At 40.5% G+C, this 13,444-nt stretch overlaps 1 protein-coding gene across 1 annotated transcript in view; it reads right to left on the bottom strand.

Annotated features, from left to right (window-relative positions):
* The window catches only part of bur (GMP synthase burgundy), a 43,176-nt gene extending 40,907 nt beyond the window's left edge, over nt 1-2,269 (bottom strand). Inside the window, exon 1 of the mRNA XM_080272118.1 lies at nt 2,187-2,269. Coding sequence (XP_080128244.1) covers nt 2,187-2,222 — 36 coding nt within the window. The 5' untranslated portion in view covers nt 2,223-2,269. The remainder of the gene's footprint in view (nt 1-2,186) is intronic.
* Nucleotides 2,270-13,444: the final 11,175 nt, after the last annotated feature.

Raw genomic sequence — 13,444 nt, 5'->3', positions numbered from 1 at the left:
CATGGCTCAGTTTTAAAGCAAAAGTGGACAGTCTGAGTAAAGATTTCTATGCAACGTGTTTCACTGACTGGTTTAAATTAACACACCGAACCATCTCTTTAGATCACATAATTTTTAGTGCTTGCAAGATGCCTGTAAATGAAGCTGATAATTCAAGTTTATGAACACTACAGTATAAGCACAATAACCTTTCAGCATATCAAACTTGTACTGCCATCTTCTACCGATTTAATTACACTGGCAAGATGGCCGAACTTAAGAGTGCTGGACAGGTACAGTATTTTTCAATGGATAATTTTCAACCACTTCACCTAAGAACTGACAACTACAGTTTCTTGATGGCAATACTTTCCTTTCTTTTGGGGGAGGGGGGGGGCAGGGGGGGGCAGTAACAGTATGAAAAATGAAAGGCACTGTTCTACCACTTTTCAGCAATGCAGGAATAAGTTGCAGGTAAGTATTTAAACACCTGAAATCACTCAAATGTTAAGGATAGCACTTAAAAAACACCAAACACTTAGTTTCACCACTATATAAGCCATTTCCAGCTAACCAGCCTTGGCATTTTTTCACTTTGTTACTATTACTCCAGTTTACCAGAAACTTCAACAATTACAAAAATAAAATCTGGCTTATTAGTTCTCAGTTATTCATGTTAAAGTATTTGTTCTTTGCTTTGTTCAGAGCACTATTTTCTCTAAGCACAAACATCTGATAACAAAAAACTGTAACGTACACTCAATAACTGCCAAATAATTTTCAACAAGGACAAACATGGACAAAAGATCACCTAATATTTCATCTCTTGCACTTTTCACTCTGTAGTTAATATTTCTCAGCTGTGAGTTTTAGTGCATTTTTCTGCCTTTAGATGGTGATACGATATGTCTAGAAGGAAGAGCATCATTACCTATGGGTGAAGTAAATTAACAGTCAAGTTGTTCCACTCGCCTGTTAATTTAAACAAACATACAGTAATTAAATTTTTGAAAGAGGAGGGCAACCCAAAATTTTCAATGTTAATTCTTAAAGCAAGCAACAACAAGAGAACATGTCTGGCTCATCAAATCAATGAACCGTATATCCATCAAAACATATAGGCTTGCTGTCCCCTTCCCAGTCTCAACTTTAAGATTTGATCAAGAGTTCTTCATTCACAGATGTACCAAGAACACACATACACTGGTGTATTGGTTGGGCTACGTGAACAAAGCTGCACTGAGTCCATCCCTCTCACAATAAATTCACTGAAATACATTCAGCCTCACTTCTCTGATGTACATTCATGTGCCAAAGTTCGTCAACATTCTTCTGCTGCCAGCATTATGTTCTATGTCTCACTCCTCTCCAAACAACAGAGTAACCTTCCATTTCATCATATTTTCTGCATATGTGGTTCATATTGTTATCACATAAAAACAGTTCATGTAACATCACTGTCAGGGCCAGACTGGACTTTTGCTCGTGGCTGTACAACTCCGGCCAGGAATATCGATCCACTCTATAGTCTAACAATTAAGAAACTCTTACAAGATATGCTGAATAGTTCTGTGGGTTCTGAAGATCATATCACTGAGTTATGAAAGGCATCTCTCACTGTCTCATTATTCATCATAAGGATATACAGTAGATCAATTGGTGTCCACAACAATTTACATATAGCCTCAAGTCACATTGTATAATGTTCTCTCATTAGTACCACCACAACATGTCACTGAATATGTTACAGAACTTATGATGCATCACATGAACAGCAGGCTGTACCACATTCATCAATTTAAAATGGAATTTTTTTCTTTTCTCTCTCTCTCTATACAGTATATATATATGTCTGCATTCCACAGTATTCTCTGTTTCACAGTGCAGGATTCAAGAATTCACCTTATGAACACAAATTAATAACAATGACGGCAAATGGCATTACTAATAGAGCACTACAATGCATTTACTGGTACACACACCCAATTCATGAATTAGGAGTCTATTCTTCACTATATGTCTCAAAAATATGTCCCAACACTTCAAATGGGCTTAACACCAACAATTTCACTGCTTCCATTATGTAACCCTTCACAATTATGCCGCAAGATCAGTTCCCACCCAGAGAACGTCAGAATGTCAAGCAAGTTTCCACAACACAGTACAACAAACTGGATGAACACACTAAAAGAAGCACAGAAACCTACTAAGTCAACATTTCCTCTTCTCAGCTTTATCCACATGAACACAGACTGCACAGCTGGAACAGGTTCATGCCTAATTGTATGTGGTGCTTCAAGTGGGTGGGCAAGTGAGAGAGAGAGAGAGAGAAAGAGAGAGAAGTGGGACAACCCCCAGCCTCCGTGATCTACCCAACACCACACTTTAGCTAATTATAGACTTCTTTCTCCCCTCCCTCCCTCCAACTACCCCTCTCCCTGCCACACCTCCCCTCCACCACATTGCATCCCTCCCTCTTTCCTCTCTTGTCCCCCCTTTTTCCTCTCACCTCCCCCTCCCCCTTTCTCTTCCACACTGCCTCCTTCCCTTCCACCCTCCTACACTCTTCCCTCCCTCCCACTTATTCCCTTCCCTCTCCCTCCCTTATCCTCTCTCCCTGTCACACTTCCCCTCCACCACACTGCTTCTCTCCCTCTGAATTCCTTCCCCCTCCCTCCATCCCATCTTTTCCCATTTCCCTGCCACACCTCCCCTCCTACACACTGCATCCTTACCTTCCTCATTCCATTCCCCTCACTCTCTTCTTCCCTCTTTTTCCCACTGCCTTCCTCCCTCTCTCCCTCTTACCCCTTCCCTCCCTCATCTTCCCCTCTTGCCCCCCTGCCCCCTTCTTCCCTCTCACCTCCTTACCATCTCTCCCTTTGTGTTCTATTCCCCACTCCCCCCCTCCACTCCCTTACCCCCCATCTCTCTCATATTACCTCACTCATCAGTATCATGCCATTCTCTTGTCATTCCTTCACTCTCTCCTTTTGGCACCATATTCCCTCCTGCTCTCTTCCTTTCTTCCCTGGGTTTCATTCAGACTATGCCTAGCATTCCCTCTCCCTGTCTACTTATTACCCTTCTGTGCCCTTCACATTTTTACCTCTCTCCCCCTGACTGGTGTGATATTGTACCTAATTTGGAGCCCTTAAAAACAAAACTATGCTCTGCTCTCCATCTTCAACCCTGACATGCAGCTAGAAATTATCACTACAGTAGAATATGGCACAAATCATGAAAGAGTGTTATGAAAAATATGTAGAGCTGTAGTAGTGCTGTCCTATGAGCTGAAAAATTATTAAAAACTCTTGACAAGTTATGATGGAGGATCTAAAGTGAAACAATATCACTTTCATCTTGTCTCTTATTCTAGCCAATTACCATCCTCTCCTCCTCCCTCCTTTGAATCTTTCCCTTTTCCTTATTCTCTAAATCCTTTACACTCCCTTTTATTTTACTCTTTTCTCTTCTATTTTATCCCTTCTCACTCTCCCTTTACATTATTAGCCTTTCCCTCTAACCTTCATTTTCCCTGTAATCCCAATAACCCTCCCTTTACATTCTAAACAATCTCCACTCCCTTAAATTGCCTATTTCCCTCCCCAACAGCCATAACATGCCTTTCCCCTCTCCTCCTGTAGTCTCACATCTCACCCTTCCTTTCCCTTATATTGTCTACCTTCTCTCCCCTACTCAACCTTCCTACCCTGTATCCTCATATCATCTACCTCTACTCTCCTCCTTCATCAGCATTTCCCCCCAAACCCCTGTCTCATCCCTAGACTGTCCACCTTCTCCCCCTTACCTTCACTCTCCTCTCCCCTCTTGTCCTCCTACCCTCCCTTCTCTCCCCTCCAACTTCTCTTCTCCTTAGTATTCAGCCTCACACCATATGTCATTTCCATTGCATTCTTCCTCCTCTCCCCCCATTCCCCTGTCCTCTCAATCTTCTCCCCTCTCCCCCCCCCCACTACTTTCTCTTCTCTTCCCTCCTTTCTCAGCATTCCCAAGAATCTATCCTCCACCTAGTCTGTCCATCTTCTCGTCTCTGCAGTATTCAACCTAAACCCTGACTTATTTTCCCTGCATTCTTCCTCCCTCTCCCCTTCAAATGTCCTCTTAATCCTCTCCCCTCCCCTCCACATCATGCACTCTCAACCTCCCTTTCCCTCGTCTCCTGTATTTTCACATCTCTTCTCTCCTTCCTAACTCAGCCCTTCCCATCTCTCTACATTGCAATCTCAGACCCTCCCCTCCCTTCTCCCCTGCATTCTCAACCCCCTCCCTTACCGCTCTTATAACATCCCTCCTCCCCAAAATCATCAAACTCTTCCCAATCATACTTTCCCTCTCCGTCACCTCTCACAGCCTTACCCTTACCTCCTACTTAAATTAATTAGTGCACTCATACATCTCACCAGCTATCCTCACTCCCTCACCTTGCTGCACCAAAGCACCCACATGTAATACCAAAATAAGCTTGCTTTTGCAACTAAACCTTGGGTGGAACACATGCCATCATTTAACATACTTCTTCAATTATAAAGCTGTTAATATGCATAATTTTCACGACATTCATTTTTTTTTTTTTCCCCCAATTTACTGTATGAAGTTTGGATGTGCATCGAAGTGTCAGAGTTGACACAATTCAATATATCACATTTCTTTAAACTGCTTATGGCCTTATAACATTCAGCTTATATTGATACACCTGATCACAATAAGTACATTTTAAGACTGAACTTTTGCAATACAGGTATCTCAGAAAATCCATCTTGGTGAAGCATTATATTCACCTAACAACACAACTTCAAGAACACATTTACATTCCCCATGGAGGAATACTATTAGCTCAATTTGTGTCTGGTGACATCTGGCTTTCCTCTACGGATGCTTCAAGCGAACACTGAGTTTAAGTCTAACTCAGCCATCCACTACCTGAGCTATGAGATAGTACAATATTGCAGATTTCACTCCTTGCCAGAACCCCAGAATACTGCTTCCTAGTGCAATTTGACTCACGGCATTTGATGTTATTGGGTGCACTCTAGTGACTAGATACAGGTGCTGCTGATCTTACTTATGAGAATATGATATTTGCAGGCTCAAATGAACAGAAATGGCAATGATTAGGTGGATGTGCAATGCGTCCTTGAGTGCACGACCTGGGGGGGAGGGGGCTTGGTTTACGATGGAAGAGTTGAGAGGTAGGATGGGATTGGAGTGTATTGTTGTGATGAGGAGAGGTAGATTGAGATTGTTTGGGTATGTGGAGGGGATGAGGGATGATAACTGGGTGCAGAAAGTGAGAACTGTTAATGCTGGGGGTAGGGCAGTGAGAGGTAGACCAAAAAAGGACCTGGGATAAGGCCACAGAATGTGACCTCAGGGTTAAGGGACTAAATAGGGAAGCTGCCAGAGATCGAGCAGCATGGAGACCCACCATTAGGTGACCAAGGCGGACACATGGAAGCATATTGGAGCCTACAAAAACGAAAAAATATATATACAGTATATACATGTATAGTGAAATACCCATATGCAGAATCCTTCTGTGATTAAGGCATCTGGCAATAGATAGACTGTAGAATCCTACGTAGCAATGAGGAATCAACTAAAGCACAGATTTGAGATAAACGTATTTAAAGGTTTTGATGTTAGCTCTGCAATACCTACGTCACCTTCATTTAAATACCCACCAAAAAAATCAGCAACTTCATACACTTTCTAATAATTAATGGTTTACATAAAATACATCATGTTTAATTTATGACCCTCGTTGCCTATCCTACGTTGTGAAGCCATTACCCAATCAAATATAAATGTCTGGACATGAGAATACAGACAATAGTCAGTAATAGTGGTTGTCAGCCCAACATACCCAGCATTCATAGTAAATATCAGTATTTCTTCCCCCCCCAAACTGAAATTGCTGATGCATCACATGATACAGCTGTTATTATACTGAATTAAAGCAATGAATTTAATTTAAAAGGCGAGATGCCATACTCAAAGGCCATGATTACACTAACATACTCTTGAACCCTATTTCTCTTCCCTTTCATTACACTTCTCTTCTATTTAGATGAATCAAGAGTGGGTTTTCTTGCACATGAGGGCCCTTACAGGAGGAGGATGTATCAGATTCCCCCATGATAGCAGGATAAAAAATAGAGTTAATGTAAACCAAAGGAATGATACCAGTAAACAATGTGTACTCCTCAAGAAATCTCAGCTGAGAAGGCGGTGAAGGACCAGAGGTTGTTGCACACTGATTAACCGAGGCCAGAGGCTTGGTCGAATCTGTGTGCTGTTTTGCTGTGCTGAGGGGGATCATACTCCCATAACAATAATATTCTCCACCACAGTCCATTGGTTTACATGCAGTAAGGTCAAGTGCTGGGGGTTTGAACACAGGAGCTTTGACTGTACTTCCAGGGCTTAGCCTATATGCATTTGTCTGGCAGCCAGGGCAGCACATTGGTGCTCGCAGTTTGGGGGAGGCGGTGGCTCAATTGGTGGAGTTGGCTTGTAGTCCTAACGGACCCAGGTTCAAATCCCGCTGGAGCAGGGAACAGTTTATGGATTTGAATTCATAAAAAGCAGACTTTACTGTTCTACCAAAAGACCCGCTGACATGTCGTAAAAATAACCCCGCTAATACCAATACACCAGTCCCGTATGAGACAGCCCTAGCATGTATTCAGTATGGACGGTGGGTGTTAGCGCCGAAGTGGTGACATGTGGAGGTGTGCGGGATGTAGGAGGACTACCGGGCCTTGAAAGCAGGCTGTGAAGCCTATGCCCAGAGTCGGTCACACACACACACACAAAAAAACTCAATTTCACCATCTTGGCTGATAAACCTTTCCTCCACGGGATGCCTCATATATAACATACATACAGTGCTGAAATACATATGTTTCAGTACACCCTCTTTCATCACTTAACCTTAAAACTGGTCACGGATAAATTTTTTCTTTAATATCAAAACGTGATTAGCTAAAGTACGGCACTTCTTGACCTATAAAATGATAGACAAACACTTCACAAAATTTTATATGAAGTAATAAAACAGTCAGCTGGAAAACAATAAACTTGCTTCTTTAAGCACCAGGGGCACAACAGATTTCTCTCTAAGTCAGAGTGCAGCACAGTAATTTCCCTCTGATACTGAGCATTTTATTCCAGCACCAAAAAGTTTACCAATACTAATTCAATGAATTACCTAAATATCCATATCTGCTCTCGCTAAAGCTACTGAATGTGATATGTAGCCTATATGGTACAGTAATTTTGCCAAAGCCTTCCTACTGGTACTAGTATTACAAGAAGCTATACAATTTCTCTGTCATGTCAGTCTAAATTTATATATTTTTGTACACAAGTTCAATATAATTAAGAAACATGTGAAAATTTTGATAAAAAGTATTACGAGTCGTTTAGTATGTTACTACATATGGATGAAGTTAGGCAAAGTACAGTTTTGTTCTTGTCAACTGACTAATATTACAACATAAACCTAGTGTTTGTTGAATACAATACCTGGCTATTACGGCACTAAACCACAATTCACTTCTGCCTGACTCTGAACTGCATCAAGGTCGGAGTGTGTAAGGAGCACCGATTCTCTGAATGGGGGCACTTGTGGAAAGAAATTACCGGGTACATTCAAAACACTCCTTCATTTAACATGCTTTCAGTATAAATCTGTTTCTTAACAAAAACACTTCTCAAGTAACACACCACTTCATTATTAATCAGTACAGGTATGTAGTTGTGTCAGGATTGATAAACAGTACTGTACCTCACATTACCATCCATCATCCACTCCTATGTTGTCCCACACGAAGTGTAGGTGCCCAGGGCTAGGCAAGTTGATCCTGACATTTAAGATGAGAGTGACCAGCCTCATTCATCCCTGAGTGGCATTATGTGAGCAATAAACCCCAACCACCCCGTGGATATAAACCTTCACTGGCTCAATCCAACTGGAGTGCCATAATTACCCACTAAACCACCAGGTGCCAAAATTTGGTTATATGGTTACCACCCAGCATAGTAAATGGTTTCCTGGTGTCCAGGAAACCATCTGGCTTGTCACTCAGTGTAGAGTCACCCACAGGCAGAACGAAGAGGAAAGAATGAAGGAAAGAAAGACAGAAGAGGGAATGTAAAGTCACCCACAGGCTGAAGAACAAGGAAAGAATGAAGGAAAGAAAGACAGAAGAGGATGGAAGGAAAGAAGGATGGACGAGAGAAAAGGGGAGACACCTGAAAGGAGCACTACATCAAGTGAATGAATACCGTATTGCTATTTCTTTAAATAACTTTTGATTTTCTATATGTAATTCACACAGACTTCATCACACCACAGGATACATTTTGAAACATATGCAGTCTTCAATATGATTTTTTATACAGACTGCCTGTACCAGCATACATGTTAGGCAATAATTTTTCTTGCTGAAAATCTTCACTTAAGTCAATTTTCACTTAACATAGCAACTTTCAGGAACACATCTAAGGTCCTAACATGTCAAATTATTGTACGAGGTTCATCGCCAGAGACTGTAACCCTAAAGAGAGTAAAATTTATTAAAAAATGCTTTATAAATAATATACCTGCATAAAACATTGCAATATTTGGTCAATAATATCCTTTAACCTAGTTCAGTAGCGTTGTCCGGGATTCCGAATTTAGGCCTACTTTGCGTTGTGGAGGAGATGCTCCAAGGCCTACGGCGCTCAGCTGCCATGACATTTCAGTTTGTACTCTGTTCTGTGTGTGTGAGGTGTGTTCGTGTTGTTCCCGTTTTTTTTTCTCATCTGCTGTAGCCAATTGTCTGGTATTCCGTACAACGCTATTAAAATAGGACCTTCTGAGTGTACCTACGAAACATATACTGTAAAATGTCGAATTTTGTCTAGGGAGGCTGGAGCACATCGGGGGATGTCTGGACTTCATGTGTGGCACAAGTCATCACCATCAGGCAACACTGTGGCTGGCAGTGGTGAAAACATTACAAGGATGTAGCACTGTCTGTCATTTTTACACATTTTTTTTTTATTTTTTTTTTTATAATGTTGTTTTAGTTAAATACATTTAGTTCCTAGTTCCTAGAGTTAAGATTAGCATCTAATTTAAGTGAATTTTTTAAAAAATACATTGTACCATTCCGATATGTATATTTCTACCCCCAAAGTTTGTCCGGGATTCCGGACATCGCTAGTAGGCACGTGATGCTGACAACGCTACTATTCCAGGGTTAAGGTTTTATGGAGGTATCCGGATACTGTGAAGTCTGCAGACGATATAGAGGGGTTGGTCGCTTTCCTCAAAGACCACTTTCTGTACTGTGAATTTGTGTTTTAAGGTACTCTATGCCTGTGAATTTGTGTTTTAAAGTACTCTATGCCTGTGAATTTGTGTTTTAAAGTACTCTATGCCTGTGAATTTGTGTTTTAAGGTACTCTATGCCTATGTGAAAACAATGATGAACATCTTTTGAGATTCTATGGTACCTCAGCAAAACTATCTTTCATCTCCATCCACTATCATTAAAACTGACAAATGTATACATCTGTATACAAAAAAATTGGAGCACATATGAAATAGGCTACCTATAATTTCTTATGAGGTATAACCACATAATTCCTTCATGAATATACAGCATTTCATACATTTACATTTTACTCAAACCTTTGTGAGGAAATATTTACCCTGTGTGATGGGATATGGCTGGTAAATTGAGACAATTAAGGTAAGAGAAACACTGGTCTCAGGCACGTCAACAAGAGGAATAGTGCATCAATCACAGCTCCTCTCACCATCTTCCGCTTTATTATTTTTTGGCACATTTTAGATACCGGTCCTCTAATTTAAATGCCAAACTTATAACTGATAAAGTATTACTTGATGTCTATCTATTGCCAGACACTTCAATCTCGGGAGGGGTGGCCACAAACAAATCGCCTCCATGTCGCCCTATCAAATGCCATTTCTCTGCCCTGCTCCCAGTTCACACCCCCTCTCTCATCTACCTCTCCACTCCATCCCTTCACCTCATCCCTGGCCTCCCCCTCCCTCTCCCCCCCTCCACCTCACTCACATACTCTCTCCTCATCAGTCTCTCGTTCTCCATCCTCTCTATGCGGTCAAACCACCTCAATGTGTTTCTCCTAATGCTTTCCATTACATCCACACCACAACGCTCCTTCACTTCCTCATTCGTCAGTCTGTCTCTCCACATAACTCCACATGCTCCTCTCATATAACTCATTTTCAATGCCCTCTTCATTTGTGTCCTTCCAACATGGTCCAAGCTTCACTTCCATAATTTTGGGTTATCACAATACTGTCATGCAGCAACAATTTTACTTCCATCTTCACTTCCCTGTTCCTTATCACTGCTTTCAAAGAACCAGCAACCTTTCTTCCTTCTTATACCCTTTCAAGCACTTCACCCTCTGAACTTCCATCCCTGCTCATCACACTACCCAAGTACTTAAACACACATTTTCCATTTCCTCCTCATCCAGCCTCACTGTATTTTCAGTGGCTTCATTTCTCTTGAAGACCATAACTTTACTTTTCCCTACATTTACCTTTAGATTTTGTTTCCCATACACTCTCCCAAACTCATCCACCAAGCCTTGCAGCTCCCCTTTGTCTTTACTTAACAATGCTAGATGTATTCAATAAACTAGATAAGACTCAAGGAACCCACGTTACTTTCATTAAGTAAATAGCTTGTTTCTTTGCCTCATACAAAAACAAGTCAGCCATCCCTCCAAGTACTGTATTTGGTGATTGGTTGCTTCCACTTGACTAGGATTAAACCAATACAGTGATGGCTACAAAGGTCTGTGATGGCACAGTAATGTTAACCTCAGGCCACAAAGGCTTAAAAATGGTCAGAAAATTCCACCATAGACAGTTCCCATACCTGTTTGTAACTTTCGTATTATATCCTTCATAAAGGCTCCAACATGCTTCCATCCATTGGCCTTGGTCACCTAATAGCAGCTCTTCACGCCAATCATAAGAATCCTTATCTAGGGCATGTTAATGAATCCAGACCCAGAGCCCAGATTTGCAAACTTATGGCCACTACTATCTCATCTGCTGGAAAAACATGACTGTGGAAAAATCTGTGGTAAACTAACACTAAGTGGCAAAAATCATATAAGGAGTCCCTCCCTTCTCAAGTGTTTGCTATATTTTTCCTGTCCATTCTCAATAACGTGGCTTCCTTATTAAAGTACAATTTTCCTCTGTTTATACAATTTCCACTTACAAAAATACCAGTACCTGATCAACTGACTTTTCCCCATTCCCAATCATATGCCGTAATTTTCTTCTTTTCTCAATATGAAATGTTTTTTCATTACAATTTTCCTATTTTTATCCAACTCCTGTTTGCATCCTTCCTGCCCATGCATGCAACAGCTGATATTACACCTCACCTGACCTTAAGCTGCTTCAAATCTAGCCAAAGCATAATTTGACCTGGCCAGGGCACACTTCATCCCACGCTAGGTTACATTAATTTCTAGCAGGTTACTGAACTGGTTTTTATGATAATGATGTCACAACACAGATAAAAAGAATAAAACAGGAAATTAATTATGTAAAGCAAATACTGTAACATTAAACTGGATGCAAACGCCTTATCAAGAAGTAGAAAAATAAACGAAACCAGCTGGAAAAAGAAAAAGTCAACTGGTATATTAAGCTATGTATAGTGTTGAACAAAAATGTTAAAATACTGGGTGGAATCTAACAGACTCTTCACTCATCTGACACAATACTGCACTCCTTCTTTAAAAAATGTAATGTCAAGTTTGAAATACAATAATAGGCTTTAAAAGCTGCAGAAATGCATACCGGTAACTTTCAAGTTCATACAACTATCAGCTTCACATGCAAACCAAGTACATTGGAACCTAACTTGACCATGAAGGCAACATTTGTCAGTTCTGACCTTGGTATCATATTATTTATACATTTCCACAGCACAAGGATGTCATATGAATTAATCATACCAATTAATGCACAGTCATTAACTAAAACTAATAATAAAAATATCCAGAATAACATCATCTGGAGTTTGTTAGGTTGGGATGAGTTAAATATCAACAAATTTTGTCTAGAAAACAGCAAAGCCGAATCTAACTTACAAACCCTCTCTCATATTCCAGCAAACCTAACCTACCCTTATGGACAATGTTGTTCTGAATAACTGCATTAAACCATTCTCAATATCTACAAATGGGAACTCTACTACTTTTACTCCAAATACAGTTTAAACTCATTTTTCCCAATCCTTCCTGGAGAAACAACCTTGGCAACGAATGATCATGTGTTCATGAATCTGCCACTCATTATGGCATTCTAAGTTAACTCTCAAAAACATGTGACTTGTGATAGATTTTATTATACATCCCATGAAGGCTAAATGCAGGATGGATAAAAATGCAAGGAAAAAAAAAATCCAATTCGCTATCGTTTTGGTCCAGCGTGTCGCGATACAAACTTTTCGAGTACACTCGTTTCACCCCGTCCACCCCATTCCACACCATCCCCCTACAAAGTAATACTTCCTTTTTACATTTTATTTGCGTTATAATTATGTTTGAAGCATAATAACTAGCCAACACGTATCCCGCCAAACCTAGGCCACGAAACTCAACAACCCGGGGAGAAGCAACGCCCTTACAATGCATCCTCCACTAAGTTTTCTTGCTTCCTCTTTCGTTTTCTTCCCCCACGGCAATACCCTGCATTCCAGATGCTTACCAGAAAGAGTGGGATCTTGTAGTATCAGAAATCCCACGCTCTCCACATAAAGGTTCTTTGGGACAGGTGGTCTGGAACCATTCCGAGCCGATGCCACAACAAATCCTGGACACGCTATGTCTGTTTCTCCTTCCCGTGTTCTTGATTTCACTCACATATTTAATAATTTAAATTCATAACTACAATTATAAAAAAAACTTGCCAAGATCTATATTGTGTTCACAACAATTAGACATTATCTGTGAGGCTTCCATTGACAAAAAGAGTTTTGTAAGAAGTAGGTGAAAGGGTGAAACAGACGTTGACTTTTCTGATGTCTCTTCAAAGTACATTCGAGAAGCGAGAAGCGCATTTAGTTCATGTTAATTTTGTACTGTACATTCTCAACAAATTAGTGTTATGATATCATAAAATCACAGTTTTCAATTTCAACAGTAGCGTTTTTTATGTGATAACATCAATGTTATCGTCAAGGATTTGTACATGATCTTCGTAAATGAATAACGGATGACTTTGTTTTTTTCACTGGATCTTTTATTTTTCAACTGTACACTCTGTTAACCTAATACTGCCGTTAAAACTCTACGCTTTAAATGAGACCACCACGGTACGAGTTGAAATGCCAACGTTTCTTGGGGACGTTGTGGTTAATTTCAA

Source organism: Coenobita brevimanus, chromosome 49 (genome assembly GCF_032717465.1).
Source record: "Coenobita brevimanus isolate Jiangsu-jjx chromosome 49, ASM3271746v2, whole genome shotgun sequence".
Taxonomy (NCBI): Eukaryota; Metazoa; Arthropoda; class Malacostraca; order Decapoda; family Coenobitidae; genus Coenobita; species Coenobita brevimanus.
This window is presented reverse-complemented; position numbering and strand designations above follow the sequence as displayed.